Source organism: Falco rusticolus, chromosome 4 (genome assembly GCF_015220075.1).
Source record: "Falco rusticolus isolate bFalRus1 chromosome 4, bFalRus1.pri, whole genome shotgun sequence".
NCBI lineage: Eukaryota > Metazoa > Chordata > Aves > Falconiformes > Falconidae > Falco > Falco rusticolus.
In genome coordinates this window covers 96624418-96651020 of record NC_051190.1, presented here as the reverse complement: position 1 = coordinate 96651020, position 26603 = coordinate 96624418, and the positions used below count along the sequence as shown (strand labels likewise).

Sequence of the window (26603 nt, the reverse complement as noted above, 5' to 3'; positions counted from 1 at the left end):
AGGCGGGGTACTTCATGTGGCTGGGCAAGTTGCACGCTTCTCATATTAAGTAGTAAAAGCTGCACTTTCTTCAGTATTAACTGGGATTCCTAAATGCAACTGTATTGGTCATACCTGCTGTCGCGTATTCAAAACAGTTTCTCCATCCAACTTTTAAGTCTAAAGTTACCTCACATAAAAATATATAGCACTTATAAGCCTTTTTCCCATAAGAGTTACCAGTTATGTTGTACGTTTAGATTTTCAGCTTGGCCTTAGTAGAAAAATATTGTTCTCAAAAATCTGTGCTATGATTTATAGTGATTTGGCTTTTTAATGCAGGAGTTGGTGAGTAGTTGGAAATAATCAAGTCTTGAGCACACATTGTAGCTGTTCGTGTTAAACAGTAACTTGCTCATACCTTACAAACTTAAATGCTGTGTCACCTTCACACAGTGAGCATATATCCATGTTACTGTACATCTGAGAATCTACAGTGTAAGGAAAAAATTGGTAACAACAACTTTTCCACTGGCAGAGTGATAGCACACATAAACTAGTAGCAGTCTGCAAGGCAGCTTTATTAAAAATATATATTTGTGTATATAAGTGGGAAGCATATGTGAGGTGATGTAACTATTGAGGAATTAACTGCAACTACAAAATAATTAAGTTAAAAGAGGATTTTTAGTAGTCTATGGTACTGAATGTTCAGATTCTGGACCAGAATTAATGAGGTCTAAGTTCACTTGTCTGTTTTACCACGGACTGTGTGTGTTCTCACAGAGGTAACTTCCTTTTTTGCAACGTCATTTGTTTTAACCTGTAATGTACGAGAGTGTTTTCCCACTTCGCTTTTTAGTTATCACAAGTTCTATGAGGATGGCATATGTGTCTCCTTTTTCTGAATGAGTGGTGCAATAAACACAATTAGGCCTGTTTTGACTGCTCTAAAAAGTTACCCAAATATATACTATTGTTTTCAGTCTATAAACTGTAATCCATGAGTAGCATATAATATTAAAATGGCAAACATGCAAATAATTCATAAATCTATAAATTGCCAAGCTCATAAAGAGTCAACCAGTTCTAAAACCGGTGTCTTTCGGTGTAAAGGCTGAAAATACTGACAGCAACAGCTATTGGATGTAGAGCAGAACCAAGAGCAAACCTGGACCTGTGGTCAGCCGAGTGGGACTGCTTAAGGCAGGAATGTCTGTCTTCTGAAGGAACTCAGAGTTATCCCGTTGAAATACATATGCATGGGTGTTTTACGCTTTGAATGGCAACAATCACCAGTCTGTAATTCTGCTGTTCGTGTTGCAGGAAAAGGAAGCTTGATTAAATTTGTTAGTCCTCTTGAAAGATGACAGTTTTATTGTTCTTAGATGTATGGGTAACTGCACAGAGGTGGTGAGTGAAGAAAGTGGCTTTTGCTGTTGTGTCACAATTGAAAAACAGTAGTATGCAGTTCGACCTGAAATCAGCCTAGGATGTACTGGAAGAGAAAAAGGGTTCTTGACAGCAGCCAGATGGAAATTCAGGTTTTCTAATCTCACAGTAAGTTTTAGGGAGACATTCTCAGAACTCCTGGATGTGTCCTTTCTGCTGTCTCCCTTTTTTTTAAAAATGAAGACAGAACCAAGCTTATATTCAGCTTCTTTTCATTTTTGCTTGGTGTACCTTTTTTCAGAACTACCTCTTGAGTTTCCTTTTTTTTCCCCTTTATTTATTTATTTTGTAAAACCAGGAAGCAAAGCAAATAGTTGTCAAGTATGCAATACTTGTTGATGGTAGGATGAACAAGGGATAATACCCTGATGCTTGAGTCAGGAACACCATATTCTGAATGAAAGACGGGGGAAGGATTTCTTCCAGTCGTTTTTCATGTTTCTGTTTTGTGTGTTTTTCATATTTACCTTTTAGCATTGAGAAAACTTGGCTATTTTAGATCCCTCTTTCTAGCTTTTGTTTCTGGCAATGTGAATGGCAAATGGATTCCATAAAGATCTTCACTTAACAGGGGAAGTGATTGCTTGTGACTGACTTCCTCCAGTCTCTGCCATGGTTCCTTACATTCTGATTCACCTTCTGTTTTGTTTATTGCTGTGTTCCTCTGGCAAAATTTCTCAAACCTAAATATTTACAATAAGTTTTGAGTCTGGTCAGTATCTCCTTTGTATAGCTATTCTACTTAACTGTTGATTGATCTTTTTCTCCTTTTGTGGAAACATTCCTATGTAATATTAGTATTGCCTGCTTTTTCCCTTGGGCATTTTCTTTCAGTCTTTCCACTTAAAAGATACGTTAGTTCTGGGTGAGAGGTATTTTCAGTTTTTCTTGTAGTATTTCTTGAAGTACTTCCCTTGCTTATATAACAGTTGCTGTTATATCTGTGGCAGTAAATTCTTTAAATCTTTAGCTTATTGTATTTTATCTGTATTCACAAGCCCGAGACCACTGTAGACAGTGAAGGGACCTAATAACTGAAAAGTGTCCAGTTTCTGGTTTTTGTAATGGGACAATTTTAGGATGTGCAGCTAATGTATATTTATATGTGTCTTGCTATTGCTACAAGTTTCACTACTGCCTAAAATTTTTCTTATGGAGTGTGAATGTGGCTTCTGATCACTTGTCTAATGATTATTAAGTTACTCCACAGTTTTTGTGCAATCAAATCTTAGAACTAGGGAAGAGCATGTGTATGTGTGAGTGTGGCCCTGTTGTGTATATTGAAATCATTTTATAGTCCTACCAACTAACATGTTGAAAACTTGACATTAACAGGAATTTAAAAGAATTAAGCACCTAAGTAGAAGGTGAAAAGACTCTCTAAAAGCTCTTTTCTTGTTGGTCTTTTTAAATGGTGTTTTTTCTTTCTGTTTCTAGGTTTTCTCAAATAATGATGAAGCTCTTATTAACAAAAAACTACCCAAAGAACTTCTGTTAAGGTAATTCTACATGTGTTAAGGAGTAAAAACCTGAGGATTGTATGTAAGTTACGTGGCTTACAGGCTGTCAAGTGCTATTGATTCTTTCTTAAATCTGTTTTGAAATAAATAGCAACGTATCTGATTTAATTCTTGGAATTCTTGAACTTGTCTTTTGGTTAGCCTTGATTTGTTTTAATGCGTTCAAATTATGTTACATTATGGAAGATGTCATTTAATAGTGATCTTTTCCTTGCATATCAGAAAAAGAAGTGAAATAAAATGTCCAAAGTTTGGTGTAGAGTCATCAGCTCTTCCACACTATACAATGTTTTATCTGTCTGAAGAGCCTATAGCACTTTCTCTAATGTAGTTCACATTCTTTGTGTCATGAACTTGTTTTATAACAAAATAAAATGTAAATTCAACTTCAAAGCTTTCAGAAAGTCACTGCAGTGAAAAGTGCTGCCTGTTACAATTACTGCCAGTCTGTTATGTAAGGTAGAACCAATGGGAGGATTTTGCTTACTGTAGTCATTTAGTTAGTCACATACCAAGCTGATGAAATTTATGACTAGATCACGTTTGCAGGAGTTAGGTATAGCATGAAGATCAGTAAGTTCAGCCCATGATCGAGACACTGATGGAGGTTGTCACACTCTCATCTTGTTGAATTTGTTTTCAAACCAAGTGTAAACTGCCAGATGCGGAGATACTACTCGACTGGAAGTGACCACTTCAGAGCTGGAACTGAACCAGCTCAGCAATGTTTTCTGTACCTGCATATAGCTTTTGCTACAGCCCACTCTTTGAGGGGAAAGTTTTAAAAAAACAAAACAAAACAAAACCCAAAAAAACCCAACAAAAAACCTTATCGTGCAATTACAGCTTTCAGTGATGGTGGTGTTAAAATTGAGCAGATTTCTTCTTAATACACTGAAGAGATGTTTGGATTAGTTTGTATGTATGTCATGGCTTCCTGTTCAATTTGAAGTGGGAGAATGTCCCAAATAATGGTATTTTGTATCTTGTGTCTGAAGAAAGTGCTCTTAAAATATTATGACTTCTTTTAGTGTCTACTATCACAGTACTCTCTTGGTGGTATTAAAGCAGTCTGTTTTTAAAGGAATTGAATTTTAAAAGGATTTTAATTTTTGTTGGGAAATACTCATTCCATATGATGACAGTGTTGTAAATTAGACTTGTAGAACTCTTTAGAAAATGTGATTAAAAGAAACGTGTCACTGAATGATGCCCTGAACAGAAATTCTAATAACTTTGCTTTGTTGCACTCAATGCTATGAACCAGAAGTTAAAAGTCAATTTAATATGCTGCCTCCTTAGCAGAGAATCATAATCTGCAAACAATTCTTTTCTAGCAGTAGGACTCTCCAAATATCTATTGAAATGACTGTTCTTTTTACTGTTACGGGTGCTAAGTGTCCCATTTATGTAATTCAACAGAATTTGTTGATGTGGTTTAGACAGCGAAAAGTATTGTGTACTGTGATAGTAAAGACACCTTTTGAAAGAACTTGCTGATTATGTAGTATACCTCAGTTTTCATTGTAGGATAAAAGGAAAATATCTGTGAAACTATATAGAATTAAATCCCTAAATTATTGCTTCTATGCTAATTGTATGAGTAGCATCTATAAAATTAATGTGGTGAAGTTTACTGTGAGAATTCCTGCATTTAACTTCTAGGTGTCAGTTTCTTGAATTGTTTGTCGTTTGTCAATTTCTTGAGTTCCAACACCTAATTTGGTAAGTTTTTTAAAATGTCCTATAGGGAGCAGGTTGTTTGTTTCATTGAGTAATTTATTCCACCATATATCTTACTATACAGTACATTTTAAAGAACTTGGCAGGAAAAAACCCATGTGCAAGTAACTGGACAGTACCAGTGGCTTAGCTGCTAGCTCTTGTATTGATGGTAACATCCTACAGAGCAACTCAGAGGATATATAGGCTCACCTTGGATTTGACCAACTGGAAGTGGTGTGGCTAAGCACTGCCTCTGCACTAACTGTTGTGGCAGTGTCTAAAGAAGCCTTTTGCGTGGTTGAAGGTCTTCTTGGGGCTGGACCAACAAAATAAAATGGCCCAGGCCAAGCACACTCAGAACTGATTTAGCCAAATATCTAGTTCTTGTGTGTGTATGTCCTTCTTGTGATTGCACAGTGGTCTACCAAAGCAGCATTGCAGCTGTAGCTGGGAGAGGTGATCATCTGAGAAATAGAATTGGGACCATCAGCTTTCTCCAATAAAGATCATGATAATCTCGTTCTGAATGCTGGGACTCAGGTGATGGTCTTTTCTATAGCCTGAGATAAAGTCCACATTTTGTAACACCCACAATATTGTGCTGGTCATCGGGGATTTGGAATGGAGAGGTGCTCTGTACACCTCCTGTTGAAATTGTACTGCCGTAGAGGCAAGCTCTGAAGGCCAGGGGCAGAGCGTGTTAGAGTGTTATGATGGCATGTGGGTCTGAGTTCTCATCCCTGCAGAGTGTAGATGCTCAGGGAAATTTAGGCACACAGACCTGGCTGTCTAAAGAATTATCAGTGGGGAATTTGTTTTATGATCCTGCACATAAATGTTTTTGTAAGACTGAGCCTGAATGTCTTTCAGCACCTAGAACGGTTTATGCTTGTGCTACGTGTTTTAAAATTGTCTTGCTGTATGATTACGACAGGAGAAATTAAATATTGCCACACTGAGTGTAATTAATATCCTAATTATTTTTACTATATTAACTATACAGTCTACCTTTTAATTAAAAGGAGAGTAAACTAGTTGCAGTGGAAACAATTTGCTCACAGTGCCAGAAATGAATAGTAAGTACTGTTGAAAGTGTCATCAAATGCACTTAGTTTGTTGGTTGCTTGTATCAGATATGCATGAAAACCATTGGAAGGCAGTGCAGCTCTTTTAAAAAAAATATAAAATTTGACATGTGGAAAAAGAGTGGCTAATATCTTGTTACAAATATCTGGAATTTAAATGTAAATACACTTTCTTCTAATGTAAGAATTGGTCTTGTTCTCATTTGCCCCAAGTATTTAAACTTCTGTAATCTGACTATAATGAGCATTCCAGGTTTTTTTTCTCTAAAACTGAGAAATATTTTTCTGATGGTGGACTTAGCAAATACTTTCACTCTAAGATTTATTCATTTGTTGCTATAGTTGCATACTCTACAGTTGAACAAAGAAAGCCTTGGTCTTACATTGCAGTTCTTACTTTTTCTTGTTATTATTGTTATTATTAGATTGGAAGTTTTTCAGGGCAGTGTCATGTCTTTTGCACATTTTCTACAGAACATCTGCTATGCTTGTAAGTAAATGACTGAAACCCTCAGCTTCTCGGGCAGGAAGCTCATTTGAAAGGATACAAAGCCAGAGATTATTTGTTCCTTCTCAAGCGGACCCAGATAACTGGGCAGAGGAGGAAGTAGATACCGGACTAATATGGACAGTGGTGGGTTTGAAGGCAACCCTGGTTTGGAGGGACCAGTTATGCTTTGAGGTAGGTAGAATAGCTTGAGTGGAGAGAGGGAGGTGTTTCATTTGTAACTTTTTCTGCTTTATGGGCGTTTATTTGTAATATTGAAGTAACTTTTTTTTTTTCCTGTGGAAGAAATAGGCTGCTTCTGAAAACTCTGATTTGTAATACAGTTCAAGCTAAAAGAAAAATGATCACCCCTGTTAGCAGTTGCAGTGCTATTAGTTTGCCAGTTGGCAAGGAACACACTTTCGCTCCTGCTATATATTACAAGAAGTGAAAGGGTGAATAAATACTCAATTGTATGATGTCTGAGTAAGAATCCTGTAGAGGTATTATAAATCATATCACTTAAACAATGTTTTCAGACATTTGTCCTGCTTTATTTTTTTTTCTGTAACCTATGTGTTTATGGAAAAGCATCATTTGATTATACAGTACATTAGTTGTAGATTTGCATTGGTGCCTAAAGTTAATAAACCCTTATCTATCATCAGAAGAATCAGAAATCAAGTCAGAGATAGGCTATTGCAATTTTAATGGTAATAGCTTTTCCAGTAAGAGGTTACAGCCTTGAAGATTATAATATTTTTCTTTTTTTCCTTGTAAACTGTTGGAAAAAACAAATGGATTTTTAAAGTTACAGTATGTTTCAAAAGCATTAGAAACAAAAAGCCCAGTGAATGTAATTAATATTGGATTGTTCTGACTTCCCAACAGCTTCCAAAAATACTTTTTTATGTTTATGCTTGATAAAACAGTAATAATACATGTTTGAAAATTGAGGTATAGCCAGTACTTTTGGCATGTAGAAGGACAAATAACATTTGGTTATTTATATTTTAACTGCTAATGTTCTGTGCTGTAAGATTTTGCACAAAAAATGGCAAGCTTCAGAAACAGAGATTTTTATTCCTTTCGGCCACTTGAACCATTTTCAGTTCCTTTCTGCCTGCAAAGTACCAACTTCATAAATTGTACCACAAAGGTAGAAGCTGTTGAGAGTTCTGCTATAAATCATACTTATTGGGTACATGTACTTGAATAATAAGTCAGTCATCAGACTCCAGGTTTGAGTGCTCTGTCAGATTTAAAAGAGGATAAGCAAAGTTTTGGGACTCAAAATAGGACCGCAGCCCAGGAGTTGTGTTCCAGCAGCAGCTTTTCTTGTATGCAAGAATACGGAGCTTGTGAGTTGGCTAATGAAGTATTACATGTTTTCATGTTTTTGTTCTTTGGTTTTATTACTGCATACTGCTTTTTGCTCGGCTTTTAGTATGTCTGTTGTAGAGAAGAAAAATTACGGGAAGCTTAAAAGAGTGAAGTCAAACATAATATTTAGTTTATTTGAAGTGACGCTTTACCATCTGTGTGCTCAGTTATGGGGGAAATAAAAAAGAAATATAGCAAAGGTTGCAATAAGAAATCATTACAATGCTATTGGTATGTTTGAGCTCAGTACTGTAGGTACTTAAACAGCCCACAATCACTGCAAAATTTGTATCTCAGCATACAGAGTACCTACTGGTGAGTCAAAGAACTGAAGAATATAAACTTGTTTCTGGAACTGTTCTTAGCTGGTAAAAATTTGGTAAGCAGGCAAACGATTATTGTATTTTGAAGAGGGGAAAAAAATCTATGACCTCAAAGTTGATTAATTTTTCCCACTTCAAGTATTTGTCAAATACTGAGCAGCAGTCGTTGCTACTCAGGGTGATGTACTGCCCTATTTATTTGTACAATCCCAGGAAAACATTCCAGTTTTATAATGCACATGCAGTCTTTTATTTTGATTTTTAGACGGTATTTTGTGTCTCTTTGAAGTCCTCTGTAGTAGTCTGCCAAGCAATTACAATATAGCAATTTAGCATCAGAAACAACCAAATTGATACAAGTACGTAAACTGCATTCGTATAGATTGTGAACTGAATGGATTGTATAGGAGTTGCTTATGAAAGGAAAACTTACTTCCTTTCTGTATAGTTGCTGAAATTATGCTTTTTGTAAAGGGAAGTCTAATAGTGCCTTGCACAAGTAAGTTTCATTAAGTAAAGCCAAGTCCTTCCATTTAGCGTGCTGAAAATACATCTGTCCAAGGAATTAGTGCAGAGCAGCTCCAATCTCTCCAGTCTCACACTAACTACTCAATATAGAAAACTCCTTTAGATAAGGGTGAGGGAAATATTTTTGTTAACTAGAAATGTGGAGACTAACATTGGCATGAAGTAAGCAAGAACATTGGGACTGATAACAGCATAATAACAAATCCAGACTCACTCCTGTGGAGTCACATACTCATTTCCAGTGATCCTTACCTCCAAGAAAGTGGTTAGAAAACTGAGTAAGGGATCAGAATGAACCACAGGCATAAGTCATGGACAAGATAAAACCTCTAGAAAGTGATTAAATATTCCGATCTTTAGCCAGGGAAACAACAGAATTCTAACTCTTCAGGACTAGTTAAGGTTTACTAGGTGTTTTCAGAATTCTTACATGCTTTAGCAGCAATTGATAAATAGTATCAAGCTAAGAGTACTATTTTTATTTGTTTTAACATGATTTACCCAGTGTTAAAATGAATAGTAATTCAGTTTCTCTGTACCTTCAGCCTTCAAGATAGTGTGTCTAACCTCAAATATACATTGGGAATGCAACAAGTAGAAATTTTCTGATTAATCAGCTTTTGTTAGGAAGTTTTCCAATTATTCTGAAGTGGAAATTGGTGTCAATTTGATTTACCTCAAATTCAGGACAAAACTTGTGCTCTGTCTGAGGAAACTGAAGGCTCAATAGCTGGGAGGTCAGCATAACCTCTTCAAAATACGGAAAAGGTTTCATGTTGACCTTTTTTTTACACTGCTACATGTATTGTTTGTCTGCTTATGAAGTTCTTGGCAAGGTAAGTTCCAGATGCAATTTTGTATTTTTCAGTTCTTTGCCTCACTAGTTGGCACTTCATGTGCATTTTCTGGCTTTCTTGTAAGAGATGCTGAACATTTGCAGATGATTAGATGATCAATTAGGTTTGGTCTTTTGAAACTGGAGTAGGTAGCTGCCATCCTCCATTTAATGTTTTAAGTGATTTGGTTTTGTTCACAAAGGCAAGAGTAAACTTAAACCTGAATGTTTTGGGCAGAGATGTTTCAGATGGAATTTCTTTAACAACCTCAGTGAGAGGCTCTAAGAACAAGCTGAAAATTGCACACTAGTGCTTTGTATACTGTGTTGATGAAGAGGATTTGGGAATGGAAGAGATGGGATTATTTTTTTTTTTCTTTTTTGGTCAAGGGTGCTGACTACGATTTATGAATTCTGAAAAGGAAATACTTTAATGTTTCTGCTTGAAGAATTGAGATATCCTTATAAATGGAGTGCTTCAGCATTACCTGGTTCAAGTACAGATAATACCTCCCAGTAAGAACATGCTTGTGACAGGCTTAGTCATACTGGAACAAACAAAAGTAAATGACAAGTATTTGAGGCAGGTGTAACAGCTAAAGGGGATACAGAAATCACTTACACAACCCTTGGAATCATACATTACCCTTTTTTTCTTTTTTCTTTTTTTTTTTTTAATTTGCTATTAAGCTTCTCTTTAGAATCTGTTCTTTAATGAAGACTTAATTCCATTTAGAGCTTTATTTACCTTGAAACTTGAGTCTTATTTAAACTCAGTCTCTTGAATCAACCAAATGTTCAGAAGTATCAGGGATATAAAGAAGTCATGTTCCTTGGGAGGCAAATGGAGAAATGTTGTTCTTCCTCATTTGCATGATAAAAGTGCTATCAAAACATAAAGGCAATTGAAAAGATACTGTAACTCCCTAAAAAAAGAAAAATGTTGTTAAATATTAATGCTAGACACATGAAATAACAATACCAAGTACTTAACTTCTTTTTTGTCTGTAACTCTTGGAAATATTTACAGAAGAGGTGAGCTTTCTTATCTGTGTCTTCCTGATGCAGACAGAGGCATTGAGAAATATTTTGTTCAAAGTCATCCTCTAGGCCAGTAGCAGAGCTACAGATTGGATCAAGTCTACCGAATCCTGGTCCAGCAACTAGCCAAAGTTTCCATAACATCTATGGCTGTAGTGATCATGATTTATGGAGATCCCTAGGCTGCTATACCAGCATATTATGTTATTTTTCCACATCTCTACCTAGCTGGTAGCATGTGTGCAGAGTGGGTATAGTTGATTTTTGGCTTTTTGGTGCCCAAACTATATAGTCTATTTTTTCCCCCTAAGTGATTATAGGATAGTTGGAATGGCCAGCAGGTTGGATTGGGACTGTGGGCTACGAGTTAAACCACTTAAATAATCATTAGGCTAACTGCTTTTATTTAGTAAGGTATGTTATAGTTGCCAAATTTGTATTTCACAAAAATTCATAAAAATAAAATTTATATTTTAAAAAATTACAAATAGCTGATGTTGGCAGGGAACACTGGAGATGAGCTAGTCCAAATTCACTGCTGAAAGCAGGGTCAGCTGGAGCGGGGTTGTTCTTGGCATTGTCCGTTTGAGTATCTCAAAACATAGAGACTTGATAAACTCTGTAGTCAACCTGGTCCAGTGTTTGACAGTACTCACAGAAAAAAAAAATAATTCTTTTGTTTAAGTGGAATTTTTTGTATTTCAGTTTGTATCCATTGCTTCTTTTCTGTCACTGGACACTACTGAGAAGAGCCTGTCATCTTAACTCCCTCCTGTCAGATATTTATACACACTGATAAGATCCCCCTCAAACCTTCTCTTTTGAGGCATGTTCAACATGGTCCATGCTCACCAGAATCCCCAAGTCCTTTTCTGCAAAGCTGCTTCTGAGTCAGGTGACTCCCAGCCTGTATGGGTGCATGAGGTGTCCTCTCCAGGCTGTGTCTCCTTCCATGGATTCCTGTCTGCCCATAAGTAGTAGTTAATTTCTCATTTATCAAATGCTTTTCTCTAAATTAGAAATCTTCAGCTGAGCCCCATTTTTCTTTACATAGTTGTTTGTTGGTTGACACACACACCCCCCTGCCAAAAAAAAAACAAAACCCAAACAAAGCCTATGCTTTAGATAAGATCTACATAAGAGCTAAAACTTTGATAGAAATCCGACTAGTGAAGCTAGGGGGTCATATGAGCTGCAGCATGCAGGCTTCTAGAAATTAGAGAGCATTGTATTCACACAGCATTTACAAGAAGTGATTAAACTGGATAATCCATGTGGTTTTTAAAGTTGGAAATTGGGATCATCCCCCTCTACAAATACTCCAGTTTTAGGAAGGCATGAAGGATGAATGTGGGGGTGTTAGGAGGCCTCTTAGCTTGTTACTACTTCATTTCTAGGTAAAGCACATGACTTGCCTCATCCTTTTGTTTGAAAGATCGTATTTGGTCTTTAATGAATATTGTTTTGGGTAAGGCGAAAGATGATTTTATTAAAAAAAAAAAAAAGGAGAGGAGAAAAAAAAGAGAAAACTCACAGCAAAGAAAGGATTCTGAAACTTCATACTTCAGCTTCTCTTCTGGAAGCGCCACAGTGAGATTCCTAACCAGTATTGTTAAAGACTTAATGATGCTAAACACTAGATTCTTTTCTAGTAACAGTTACTGTTTTTCTACTTAAGATTCCTGTGTCTTGGTATTACATGAATCAGGGTAATCAATGCAACGAGGTGATTGCCTAAAATTGTTAGGTCAGTAGCTATTATGAATGAAACAGCTAAGCAAGGTTACTGAAACTGATTCAAGTATAGATCTGACCTTTTGTGAAACACTAGATAAAGTCTGTTTCATGGGTTGAACTTTTCTTCAACACTTACTATATGTAAGTTTTGTGTTCAAGTTTTTAACTCTACTTCTGAAAGGTTACAAAAATGTGACCTTTTAGGTTGTATTATGCATCCATAATATCGAAGTAAATATAAATCAAAGATACAACAGGGATGTATTCATGTGCTATTTTCTGGATTTCTTTTTCAGGCTAAAGTTACTCTGTGATTTGCATAACGTAGCTGTATCTATTAGCTATGTAACTGACCCTGCAAAAGAAGTTGTAGTTGCTGTATTCTGTATGTTTGACAGTAAATTAAACATAAATGGCCCTTCTTGAATTTATCATTGGACGTTTTGTTTCCGGTACTAAGGCAATTAGATACTGAAAATGTTGCTATTGTGTTACATATGGTCATGCTTTACAAATAAGTCAAAATTATTTTTGTTTTTAAGGAGCAAGTAATTTGATCCACTTGTCTTGCAAGAAATGTATAGGCCATAAAGTTAGATGCTGCCCTGTAACTATAAAATTAATACAGCAGAGCTGACTATTTGTGGTAGTTGACTTCTGTTTCAACTGAAAACAGATGTTAGGCATCCTGTAGACAGCCTGTTCTTTTGCAGTTGCTAATACTTATGTAAGGATTGTGTAGCAATAAGCATCTTGGCAAAGGAAGAGGAGGTTTGGCTTGTTAAAAGGTGTTTTTTGGTGCCACATTTGTTATTGAAATATTTGCTGTGTAGCTCTGCTGAGAAAGGCATCTTAGCCCAAGTAGTTTACAAGTGGAAACTGCAGGGCTAAAAGTTACAGGAAAGTTTTGGAGTGTCTCACACAGTTTCTAGTTTAAGCGCTTTACTTCACAAAGTAGCACATCCCTAGTAAAAAGGGATTTGTTTTAATAATTGACCTGGAAAGTCAAGCATTAGATGAGTTAGTGGATGTGTGCTTCATGTAGAAATTAGTGTTTGGTCAGTCTTTTGTGACGTGATGCTGAAAACAAGCCTGAGAGAAACAAGAGAAAACAAGCTGAAAGATACTTTTTTTAAAAAAAAAGTAGAAAATAGTCAGACTCCTTAAGCTTTTAATATGCCTCACTGTTTACGTTTCCAAGACAAGTATTATTATGTGGTGTTATTGAATAAGATATTACTGGAATTTACCGATGGAGCAGGTGTTCCTACCTGCGAAGCTGGTGATGTTTGGAAGTATACCAACAATAGCATTGTTAATTTAATCATATAGATATAAATTTATGCATGCAAAGTTCTGCTTTTATGAGTTATGGTTGTGAATTATTCATCTTATCTGTGTGTTTTCTAGTCTGCGTATTTTATTGTAGTGTTTGTATGTGCCGCTGGGCTGCAGTTATTGGTGAGATGCGTCATACCTCAGTAGGGTGTTTAGTAAAAATGGGGGACAAAGAGAAGAGAAACCTTCCACATACAAAACATTATCACAATTCTTTATATTTACTGAATATGATGTTTTAGGAGAAATACAAAGCGGCTTCTATCGGGTTGTGAGATTTTGTGACTGTGTGTGTTCAAATGTTGATAAGCAGTGAACTGAGAGTGGCTGATGCTCTTTTCCCCTGTCACTTAATAACAGATTATGCTTGGGCATTCTTCCAGAAAATTCTGAGAAAAACCTGCTAAAAGAGGAAAATCAAATGATGCTAAAAAAAATGAAAGCTGTGCTTTGTCTCTCTGTGATGTTTTGTCACGTGTGTAGGCTTTACTCTTCCATATTGCATTTGTATTCTAGTAGAATGTAAAGGCCTTTATGAGAGCGGGTTTGGTATGCAAGGAATTGTACAAATCAATGATGAAGTCCCTTCCTTAAGAAGTTCATAGTCTAAAATGGGGAAGACATGACAAATTTGTTGGGTGCTTGTTTTGTAACAACTGGATGGTGTGGTCAAGTTGAAAGGATCTTCTGAGCAGATCAGTTAGGTAGTGCGCTATCTTCAGGCATTTCTCATCCTTAGTTTGGTTTTCATTTTGATGGTTTGTCACCATTCTTTGTGTGCAAAACCACTATAAATTTAAAAGATGTGAAAAATAGAAGTTCTGAAATAGAATTTCATTCACAAGGCAGTTATTAAATAAAACCTCTAACTTAAATTATTGTTGAATGTTTGTAGATATTATTGGGTATTTCTGTCACAACAAATCTTGGGGTTTGGGCCAAAAATTCCAGGAAGTTACAGTATGCATGTGTGGTGCTTACTGTATGCATTTTGTTCTCCACCTTTTATCAATCCATGTAGTATTATATCAAAATACTTAAAATGAGTAATTGCCAGGCTGTTACTGCAGAAGTTTATTCTTTACATGATCAGATTTGGAAGGGCCTTGCAAAGGTGAGAGAGAAGCAGTTTGACTCTTGCACAGTTTGATTTCTGACTCTGTAGATGGTACACTGTACAGCGTCCGGGTTTTGAGAAATAGCTGTTTCTTTCCATGGCTCCATGGGGAAGGAAACAAAATATTAGGTGTCAGGCGTCTTTGTGTTAGGAAAGACACAGGACAGTCTGTTTATAGCACGCAGGAATAACGAAGCATGTGTGGAAATACATGGGAAGATGAGAGAGACTGTAAATAGATCATCACTTCTTGTAGTTGGCAGGACCATACAAATCGCAGTGAAAGTGCCTTAAAAAGGTGACTTAGGAGGTCTGTGGCCCTCTTACGCTGAGTTTTGGTAAGTCTTGGGTGTCAAGTAAATTCCAGAAGACTAAAAGAATATGGATTCTGACTGCAACACTTTTAACTAGGCAAGGGAGAGATGACCAGAAATCACAGCCTCATATTCAGTATGGAAAACTCACCACAGATTTGTTTGATAGAAAATTGAGAGAGAGGAATGACAGTTGTTGTTGTTGTTGTTGTTTTCTGGAAAATCAGTGATTGGATGATATCATTCCTTGATATTAAACAATCAGTTGGCTTTACCAACCAAAATTACATGTTTCTACTGAGGCATTTGACTTTAACATTTGACCTTTTAATTTTAAAAATAGCACTGTGTGCATGCAGCACATTAATGCATGTTAAAGGGACTCAGGAGTGGTTAACAATGGTTGCAGCAATCGACAGGTAAGCCTGTAGGGGGTTGATTTAATGCTTTGGAACTCACTGCTTCAGAATTCACCAGAGAGAAAAGTTATAGATGACACAAGAACTGTAATGGTAAACTTCTGTGAAGACAAGGCACTCCTCAGGAAGTCTGAATACCACAATAAATTGGGATGTGTTCAAACAAGATTGATTTTATGGATTAATTTTATGTGTATAGATATACAGGACTAAGGAATGCTACAGAAAGAGCTGTGGCCTGGAGTGTGTACTCCTAGAAGAGGGTATGAGGGAGAAATGGGTGGTATACTGTAAGATTCTTGCCCGATGCAGTGTCAGAAAGGCAGTTACAGTGGCCTGAAATGGCTCTGAAAATGGAGGTAGTGAAATCATACTTTATGTCTGTGTACAGCTTTGTTGATACTAATACATTTTTTTAGTGCTGCACATGCTTCTGATGTCTACGTTGGAAGAAACATACTGGCAAAATGAATGCAGAGAAAATGACATTTAAAGAACTAAAGTGAAAAGATTGTTAAAAAGAATGAAAGATGACATAAGTGGCTTTAAAACTTGATGAGGAGAAAGTGCTAACTGCTAAAGCACTCTTTAATTTGGTGAAGAAAAGTAGAAAAAAGCATAAAGCTGAAAGTCAGACGTTCACCTTGGAAATAAGGCAAACATTTTGACAGAGTGATTAACCAGTGGAACAAACTACCAAAAAAGGTGGTGGTTTTCCATCTCTTGAAGGCTTTCAGGTCAAGAATAGATCCTTTTCTGGAAGTTAGGCTTTGGCCAATACAAGTTTACCATAAAGGAACTGAGGAACTGTGAGCTTGTACAACCCTTTGTGCCTGTGACATGAAGCTCATGCGTGCTGCAGGTACTGTTAGCACTGAAAGATCTCCGAGGCCAAACTCGTGAGGCACGTGTCCAGAGCGGTATGTGCCTAGGGAAGAAAGGTCTTGAAGAGCTCCAGTTGCTGATAAGCGGATTCTCCTTCCTGAGCTTGATGCAGGATAACTATGGAGAATTGAATAGCCTGAGGTACCGGGAATCGGAGTAGATGATCCTAAACTTTACTGTGGATCTATTAACTTAACTTCCAGTTTCCCTGTACAAAGCCATGCCAAAGACTTAAATGGAAATTAATCCTACTGCTGGCTGCATTCGCTTCCATCTACATAGCTATGGTCATAGAGGACAGAAGTGCTATGCAACTACCAGCTGCCCTACTTGGTAGTTTTTTCCACTTTTTAGAATTACAAGTGCTTACTGACATAGTCCTTCACCCCAAGAGCCAGACAATGTCAGTGTCTTGACGCTGACAGATGACTGACAATGTCAGTGTTGCCATCTCCATCTCGGTTTGTTGGTTGCATTTAAAGACTTTAAATGACTTTAAACCTTCAGAGTCTTGTGAAACCTTAGTCTTGTGTCTTGTTGGCTACTTATTTGTATGTTGCTGTATTGTTAGTAATTCTGTGGGACAGCAGAGAAGCAAGTGTGTGCTAGTGGTGCATGTGTAAGACTACTACAGAGGGTAAATAAATAGAAAATTGTGGAAAAAACGTCTTCAAGCAAGTTGGCAAAATTACTCTGGAGTTGTAAAAGAATTTACTGGCATCTCTTACCTATCATAGTATTTAATTGAATAGCAATCATTCTGATTTTGCTGGGTTATGCATCCTAATGTTACCTGTTTTGATGGGGACAGTTTGGGCTGCCTTGCAAGAAGGTTTCTTCTTTAGAACAAAAATAAAAAACCTAAAAGCATTGTATATGTTTACACTTACTAAAATATTTCTTCTTTTAATGTAGAATGACCACTTTTAGTTTTTGACTCTTTAAAAATACATCTGTTCTGCATTTGGTTTTAATTTTCTTTTTTTAGCAGAAATCACACATCAACACTAATCTCTTGACAGCAATAAACAATCAAGCATGAAGACAGACTGCCAGAAAACTCAGAGTAGTGGGGGTGTATAAAATACCCTTTCTTCAGTGTCTTGCGATTTCTTCTGTTTATTTCAGTAGAACTTGATACATCACTTCTAGAGCATTTCAAATTCTTCATTTAGGCAAGGGTATTGTGTCATGTAATTGTCTTCGTTACAAATAACATAGAAATCTGTCTTTTGTGCTTCAGCTTCTGTAAATCTGAGATAACCCTCAGATTCCACTTGTACAGTGGTAGCATGAGGAAGCTTCTACAAGGCAATAAGCTTTTGCAGCTGTCTAGCATAATCTCCACACCCTCAACTTCTGCCATTTGCCGTGTGGTGAAGGGAAAGGTGACTTCAGAAGAGGATGCGTGGTGGGTCATTGGTATAAGTGCTGCTCTTAAAGGAGAGTGAGTTCTTTGAGTGCTCATCTGAGCAGTCCAGAAATCTTGCTGAGCACATTTAGTGTGTACTTTGTGCATAAATTGCTGCTAATTTTCTTAAAGTGGACAGACCTCTGGATGGATGTTCAAATGACAAAATAGATTCTATAAAAATAAATGTTATTGACAGGGTTTTATAAATTATTTCACAGCTGCTGAGAATGACCTTCTGTTTGCATGGCTCATAGTTTTTTGAGAAAATGTATTACTGCACAGTGAAAAAGAGAAAGTATTTCATGTGTTAATGAAATATTGGAAAACTAGTATCTGAAGTGATCATAATAAACTTGGTTGTTACGTTTAAGAAGTACTTCCATTAACTTTCATTACATTTTTTGACTCTTGCCACAACTGAAAATCACAGTGCTTAAGATGTAGGCATCCATTTTGAGCTCTAGCTTCAGATTTCCACTTGGAAAACAGTAACCAGAATTTCACATAATTAAATTCAGCATCCCTTGCCAGAGATTTCACTGGCAAGATGAAATTAACATTTCACTGTGAGATGAAATTGTTATTATTACTGTTAGTTGTTTTGAGGACTGAAGAAGCTCATTGGTGAGCAGGTAACAGTTTACAAGTGAATTACAGTAATGTCTTTCATATCTTCCAGTCTCTGTAATAGAAAATGATTTTGGATTAGGATCTATATTTTATGCTTATGCTAATGATTTCTTGTTGCTGAGAACATCCTTTGAACCAATTTCATTGTTGTTTGGAAATGGTATTTAGCAAAACTCATTTTGACAGGGAAAAATTTCTTTCAGAAAACTATTATATAGAGTTGGCAGCCTTGAGGAATTGGTTCCGTGATCAGAATAGTAATGGTAAATTTTCAGTTGTAGTTGTTTCGTGTAGAGTAAATGAAAAAAGATACTGACCGTTAGACTTGGTACTGTGAAACCCCTTTAGGAATTTGGGTCATTATTCTTTGTGTTAATACTTAGATTCTTGAACTTGGGTTTATCTACGTGTTGTTTTCTATTTCTTACTCTTCACCAGCCTCTGAAATCTGTATTTGTGTAAGTTACTTACTGAATTGTAGCACAAAGGTAATAAGCTGGTTTCTCTGAATTGGAAAAAAATATTGTTATAATTCATACACGTCTGGGTAGTATGGAGGGAGAAACGAAAAGATTTTCAGAAGAAGCACCTGCTGGTTCTTGCATTTTGGTGTTGACAGTCTTTAGATAATAGCTATGATATTCCTTAAGTCTCAATAAGCAAAATAATTTAGTAAAACATTCATACTGCATTTACCTTGCTTCTTGTGTAACTGGTGTCTTTCCATAGAACTACAAAACTGTGAATCCATGTACTAGTCTGAATTTACAATAAAACATTTTAATTGTTCTTTTCCTTTCTTCCTAGAATATTTTCTTTCTTGGACATAGTTACTTTGTGTCGTTGTGCACAGGTTTCCAAGGTATGTACTTCTGTTGAGTTTTTTTGTTGTTCTTCAGAATGCTATTCTCTTAATTACATGCAAATTGTGGGCTTTAGGGCATTCTGCTTCATGTTAAAAAAAAAAATCAAATAGTTATCTCAGTCTCTTTGTTTATTAAAACAAATGGTCCAGTTCTGCATTCAGATGTGGATTTAGTTGCTATGTACTGGACTTCTGTTTAAAGGCTGTGGAAAAGGTATCTAGTCATGTATGCTCTATATCTGGAGAAAGGATTAAGCCCAGTTTGGCATAATGGCATTTGCTTTTTATAAAGCATGTGTCTGTATAACACTTTTCAAATGCATTTTCTGCTTAAAATTCCATGTAGTTCAGTTAATGTGTGCACCATGTGTCTAAGAAGTACATCCATCGTTTGCTTGCCAAGTACAAAAGGTGTTAAGTAGATGGACTACTAGTAGAGGAAAAAGGCACACATAAGATAATAGAGAAAGCATACCAAGTGAGCTTTTATGTTTAGCTAGTCTTGATTTTTTTCTTGAATCATAGTAATAACATTCTGTTCCTATATCAAGTGTGTAGGATGAAGTGAATTCTCAGACAACATGAATGAACTTTATTATTTCATTATTTTCTTCCTTCTCTCAATGAGGATTGGGTTTGGTTCGGTTTGGTTTTGTTGGGGTTTTTTTGTGTTTGTTTTACTGTATAATTAAGTGTGTAACTATTTCATTCCTACACCTATATCACTCTGGCCTGCAACTTCAGGAAGTTTTAACAAAACGTGAAGCTTTGTTAGAACCTTCAGCTAAAGCCTAGAAAATAGCAGAAGAAAATTAAAGTGATTGAATAAATTGTGTTTTTCTCTCAGAACTGCTACCTGTCAGTTGGATGCTGTATGCTTCTTTCTATTTTTCTGAGTTTAGTTGTGTTTCTCTGGCTTTTTTGTTTCACTGTGAACAGCTATGGCTTTGACAGTGAAGGATAAATTCTTGAACACATACACGTAACTCAGCATGTGTAAAGGAAAGGCCTGATCCTAATAGTGGAAAGTCAGCAGTTTTCTGAAAGGTTTCTGTTTCTCTCAGAATAGTAACTAGTGAGGTTAAGGAACTGTGGTTTCATTGGAAGGAATACTTTTCTCCATATAGATCTAGCAAAAGTAACTTATTAGACAAATTTACAAAAGCTTTTTTGAAAGTGGAGGGTTAAATCTTGCTGTGTCCATGTATGTACTTTACATTTAATTTCTTGCTTTCCTGCATGTTTTATGGGCATAAATTAGCGTTTGAAGCGTAATCCATTTAGATTTGAGATGCGTTTCCACAAATTATATGTTTTTAACTAGTTGCTATTGTAGACTACTAATATCTACCATTATATTTCTTTTTTAAAAATGCTACCTGAAATGGTATATTTTGTTGTATTTGTTTGTTATATTTGAATTGCTGAGAAGCAAATCAAGGGAGCAGGCAGTGGAGGTAATAAACTGTATTTGTTTTCTGTAGGCATGGAATGTTTTAGCTCTGGATGGAAGCAATTGGCAAAGAATAGACCTCTTTAACTTTCAAACGGATATAGAGGTAAGTGTCTCTGGGTTTTTTTCATTCCTATGGTGATGTTTAAGACCATAGCCCATTTTGAGTATTCTATAGACTGTGCTTGCCTTCACATGTTTTAAAGGCTAAAGTTCAAGATAACAATACTGTGAAGGGGCAAATAGGAAAGAACTGTGTATTTGCTTTTTTTTTTTAATAAGTGTTTCGATTTTGGTTGCCAGCTATGTATCAGATAATTTGCATATATCCTATACATACAGGGCTCTAGAAAGTCAAAGCTCATTTCCAGAAAGTAAAGGTATAAATGATGTCTCTGGGTGGAGTGAGATCCTCGAAATCACTTTCACCATTTAGAAGGTAATTCAGTTGCTGATCCCGAGTCTCTCTCTGAGGGTGCCATCTAGTGCTGAAGGCTTTCTGGACGCTTGGCTATCAGAAGTGGAGATTGAAACAAATCTAAAAACTTTTCTTACTGCTGACTTGCCTACGTTTGATTTGGTGTGTATCTGATTACCATTTTATGAACATTTGTTCTATAGTGTTTGAACCTTGCCTGAAATGCAGGTGCATGTAGATTAAAGACCATTTCAGCATATAATGAAAGGATTAGGGCAGTTTTGTCTTACTTAAGAAAAACATGTCTGCATTAGTGCCATCATAGAGTGCATAACAAAATAAAATATGACATCTGAAAATGAAGACAAAAATCCATAGGAAAATACAAATCCTGAAATAAATCTGAACTGGTTTATTACTTGTTGTTTGATGAAGTGTATTAAATTTAGAATACAGTAATGAATTTGCTTCTGGATTTTATGTTTTCGTTTCTTAGTTGCATGAATAAAATCCAGATGGGTTTCATTTGGTATATTTTGCTAACCATGGTTCAAACTGTTCCTAAAACTTTACAGTAGTATATAGGGTAAATTTTTTCACCAGTCTTTTAAAATTTCATTGCCAACTCCTCTGCTGTACTGATGTTAAACATGAGGATCTCACAGAGGCAGGAGAAAGATTTTGGCATTTGCCTCTATCTAAATGTGTCTAAGTAGACTTGGAGCTTTAATGTAATCTTTTCAGTTGCCTTTAAAAAGGTTCTGTTTCTCATTTGCTAAGAAATAATAAAGAAAACTCCACAGGTCTGAAATCCTTCTGTTGGTAGGCTTTTCTGTGTCTGAAATCCTCCTGCTGTTCAGAAACAGGTGGTATGGGATTTTTATGTTTTTGATGTTTGTCTTAGGTTGTACCTAGTGGCATTGCCCTTTGAGACACCATGTTTGTAGCATGGGATTCAGGAGAAGGAATGAAATTAAGTTATGGTTTTCTTTTGCTATAAGAAGCTGTTGTGGTTTGGAGCAATTCAGTTACTCCAGTATGTTATATTTAAGAACATTTGTAATATAAACCCCTTAAGTTTATTCATAAGAGTATGTTAAACTAGCAATTATTACATAAATTAGTTTTGAATGAGGTACACTTTCACATTTGATGTCTAAGAACTCTGTTTTTTCTTCAGCTGTTTTAGTAACATTTTTTTTGTCGATAGATTTAGGACAGGTAAAAGCTGGTAATTGTATTTGGCAACTTTTTGCTCAGTTGGGCATTGTACTGTTTGATGTTTCACATAACATCAGGCAGTACTTGATCTGAGACTATCACATAATGAAAAATAAGGTTTTGTGAAATTTTCCGTACCTAAGACAATGCGGTAGAGAATAAAGTGAGGTGAAAAAAAAGCTATAAAGAAAAAATGTTTCTTTTCTATCACAAAAATGTGTGAAGATCTTCTTGAAGTTAAATGTGACTTAGTATTTCTTGATATGTGGAACCAAATGTAAGCTGGGGTAATTTGAAAAATTTGTTTTCTGAATGACATTGAATTATTCAAACAGCTAAACACATTTGAATACACTGAAGTTCTTTTTTTGAATATGCCGTTTCTTGGATTCTTTACATGCCTAAAGAAATAAATGGGTTTGGGAAAACTTACATCATTATTTGCTTCTATTTTCTTTTAATAATGCGTTAGGGTTTGGCTTTTTTTTTCTGCAATCTAGATTGAATTTGCAATATATATTATTTGTTGAAGACTTTATCCTTTACAGTAAAGTTATTTGTCCTCTGCTGAGAAATAACTGACTAAGCAGAAAGCTTTAAAAAATACTTCATTCTGTTTGTATAATGATTTTCTGGTTTTTTGTTTGTTTTGGTGTAAATTCTTCTGAGAGTTAAGAAGAACAATGTTACTTATGGACTAAGAAACAACCTCTGATAAGAAAATATTTTTATATAGTGCTAGCCAGGACTTTGGTGTTAGAGGTCAACAAAAAAACGTTGTACTGTTTCAGTGAAGTTATTGCCATCACATGTAAAGAGAAAAAAAAATATTCACTGCACTGACCTGTAATTTTGTAAGTATTCCTTTAAAAAGAAAAAAAAAAAAAAAAAGAAGAAAATAAAAGGTGGTTTTAGGTATTAGCCTTGTTTGTTAAATGATTAATGTTGATTTCTTTGACCTTACCTCCCTAAAATTAGACACAATGTGATGTCTTGTCAGCTTTTGCAGTGGCACCTGCTTTTTGCTCTTATCTTGGTTTTCCTACAAAAAAAAAATAATTATTGTAGTTTAACATTTTTGCGTAATGCTACTTTCAGATTGAATATTAGAAGTACTGTGCTATTCTGCTTACTCCTAAGGTATAGCAAAATGCACTTCCAGGATAGAAATAAAAAGCCTTTTGTAGCAAATGTGGGGTCAAGTAGGAAGCTTTGTTTGTAAGCTGTTCTTCAGCTTTTGACAAGGTAACAAGGCATAAAGTCTGTAAGCTTCACAGTGTGAGAAGTTCTTTGGCAATCCCAAGTTTCAGGCACAGACACCCAAATATATATGACACTGAAGACTGGCAGTGGGTTCCAGCTGATCTTCTGAAGGCAACTGAAATGGCTGCTCCCACCAAGGTGCTCAGCACCTTTCAGTTGCAGAGGCAACCATCCCTATAGCAGGGACTGTAAAATGGGACTTAGCAGAGGCTGTAGCTGTAGTTCAGTGATGTGCTAGCCTAAGCACATCTTTTTGGACAATTTAAACTTACGTGCTGTAGTAGTACCTGGGATCCTTGAGGAACTGGCATGCCTGCCATTCTGCCTCTGAGGCAGTTCTTCATGTTCTCTACACATCTGACAAAACTTGCAGATCATTTCAGCCGTCTTAATGGGCAGGTTTTGCTGAGGCAAAAAAACGAGCCATATGTGATAGACTGAAAAAAAGAGAGAACCAAAGTTTGAATTGAATAGCACTTCAGTGTGAGCGGAGATTCTCAACAGGTAACTGTTTGTTCTTAAAGCAGCAAAAAAAATTCAAAGAGGTGTAGTTCTGGTGGGGTGTAGCTTAGGCTGGTCTTCACTCCCAGCATTTTTAATTTGGTTAGAATGCAATGTCAGTGTAAAACTCAACAAAATCTTCTTTTTATTTGGTTTAAGGGTCGTGTTGTGGAAAATATATCAAAAAGGTGTGGTGGGTTCCTGAGACAACTTAGTCTGAGAGGATGCCTTGGTGTTGGAGACTCTTCTTTAAAGTAAGTAAAGTCCTAGATTGAGATATTACTTATTTCCTGATGTCAGGACCAAAAGCAATTATTGTTACATTTGTTTGGGTTTCTAAGTACTGACTAATGACCAAAATGGGATACCTGAGTAAGTACCATAATAATGACTAAATGAGATATCAGTTTGAGATCAAAGTATAGCTACTGCTATTTTCTGGAAATGAACAAAGAAATGAGAACTGTGCTTTTCAGAAATGCCTCTTTTTCCTTCATTAGTATTATGTTGATATCTCTCAGTTTTCAAGCAGTTAAAATGTTTTCAGACCTATGCTCTGGCATCCTACAATACTAATTTCATCACAATTAGTAGTCCGTCAGTTTATAGTTTGTCTTCTAGTCTGGACAAGAGGTGACACTAGCAATGGGAGGAAGAACAAAGACTGGTACAATTAAGTGCCTACAAAGTCAGGGAAGGCCTAGGACTCTCTTCTTGCTTTAATGTAAGAACAGGCAGGCAACAGAAACATCTCAGGAGTCTCTAAATAGTCAGTGATCCTTCTTTACGCTGTCTGTAAATTGAACTGTGCAGTTTGTTCCCAGAAGGTCGTTTGAACCCATATAACTTGTTCTGTATGCAAACTGTTTAGCTAGATTCCTGTGTGGGTATTTCTCTGAGTGTTTAAATCCAAAGATTCTACCTCTCAGCTGCAGGGTCCCTAAGCCACAAATACATTAGGGCTGAAAGAACAGTTGGAGGAAGCCTTGGGGTATGGCGCTTTGCAGTTACGCATTCCTCCACGGTCACAGGAGACTGGGCTGGCTGGTGTTCAGTTGACATAGTGTGGCCATTCTTAGGTGGAAAATAACAAGCACAAATATTTTGTTAAGCTGTGGGCATTAAGTTAGTATCTTTTGACCTATAGCGCTTTCTAAAATTTAAAAGTCAGTCTAATTCACTGGGGTTTTTTGTCTGTAAGGTCAATTCATCCAGCAGCTAGTTAAGTAGTAGATTGCTTTAGTAACCCAGATGGGCATCCTGGCTTCAGACCTGAAGATTTCCCCAGAGCTTTCCTTGCCTCTAGGCCATCTCCCTAACTGCTCCATGGTGCGTCTCCACTTTCAGGCAGTCTTGCCTCCTCAGAGGAAAAGTGCATGTTAATTACCATCTCCCAGGTTACTGGCGACTGCTTTCAAAAAAGAGGTAGCCCCAACCAGAGTTACCTTTCTGCAGTGCTCCTCCCGAGTTCCCAGAGCGTTCACGTGGACCATCCCTGTGCGCTCCGTAAGGAAGGCAGTAGAAGAAGAGTAGTAGAGGGGGGAGCAGGGAAGGCAATGAGAAAGGTGTAGGGAAAATTAGTCAGGACAGTATGTAACAGTCCCCCCACTCCCCCAACTCTGTTTCCACGTTTTGTTTAGGCCTCTAGCTTTTCAGGACAGGCTAGGGAACCGCAGTGAGGGTTCTGAATAGGGCCAAAATTCATAAGTGAATTCAGGTATTAGTGGCATTTGAGGAGAAGGGGAGGGCTGGAGATGGGATGTTTTTAAACAGCGATATATTTCATAAACAGATACTTAGAATGAGTATAGAGCAGTTCAGTGTGTAGCGTGTGCATTGTAGGGATGGTATAGGTAGTCATGCTAGCTGGTAATAGGACAGGCTGAGCTGACACCAGCTACTGGAGCATTACCAGTATTCACACATGCATCGTAACAAGTAACTGATGCAGATGGTGGTGTCTTAAGACACTTCAGGAAAGAAGATGGTTCACCTCTGAAATATATGCAGTTATATTGAAATTAACAAATGAATGATAAATACATGAGCTTTAAGACTTTCAAAACACTAACATGGGAAAGGTGGTATTAATTTTCAGATACTTGTTCTGAAAATTACTTTTCCTGTCAGGCTTTTTGTTTTGAGTTGTGTCCAGATCTATTTAGTTTTGTGGGTGATAATAATTTCTCTGTTTATCCTTCTTCTACATCAACTTCTGTCTAAAAACAGCCAATTATCGAAGTAGGTATTTGCTATGTAAGTACTGAATGTTTGTGGCAGCTCTCTCTGGACACGCTCCATGCTTGAATCTCAGAGGCTAAGTTTGCTGTTCCTCCAGAGTGTAGCATCTTTCCAAGTGATTTGAAGAGCGTCTCGATTGTAAATCTCCCTCCAGTACATGAATTTTGGAATAGCTGTTTTGAGAGTTGAAGTGGAAACTCACACCAGTATAACTGCTTGCTGGGTTTTTTTCCATTGTTTTCAATCCACACTGGAGAGCCAGGAAGTTGTTACCAGCTGAGTGTGTAGTCGGATCTGTTAACCACGGCAAGCCTCCAGACAAAACTGGTTTTGTGTGTTTCCTCCACCCCTGCCAAAAAAATCCATGCAGTTGGAGGAAACATGGGCATAAAAACAGTGTTCTGAAATGCAACGCAGCTGTAAATATTA

At 36.6% G+C, this 26603-nt stretch overlaps 1 protein-coding gene across 2 annotated transcripts in view; it reads left to right on the top strand.

The window, feature by feature from the left end:
• Window positions 1-26603, top strand: part of FBXL2 (F-box and leucine rich repeat protein 2) — a 55843-nt gene that overhangs the window by 11455 nt on the left and 17785 nt on the right. The window contains exons 2-5 of one of the 2 annotated variants that reach the window (XM_037387187.1): window positions 2869-2930; window positions 19020-19074; window positions 20562-20636; window positions 24093-24187. In XM_037387187.1, coding sequence (XP_037243084.1) covers window positions 2869-2930; window positions 19020-19074; window positions 20562-20636; window positions 24093-24187 — 287 coding nt within the window. Of the gene's footprint in view, window positions 1-2868; window positions 2931-19019; window positions 19075-20561; window positions 20637-24092; window positions 24188-26603 lie in introns of those variants that run through there. The other variant, XM_037387188.1, reaches the window with a different exon arrangement.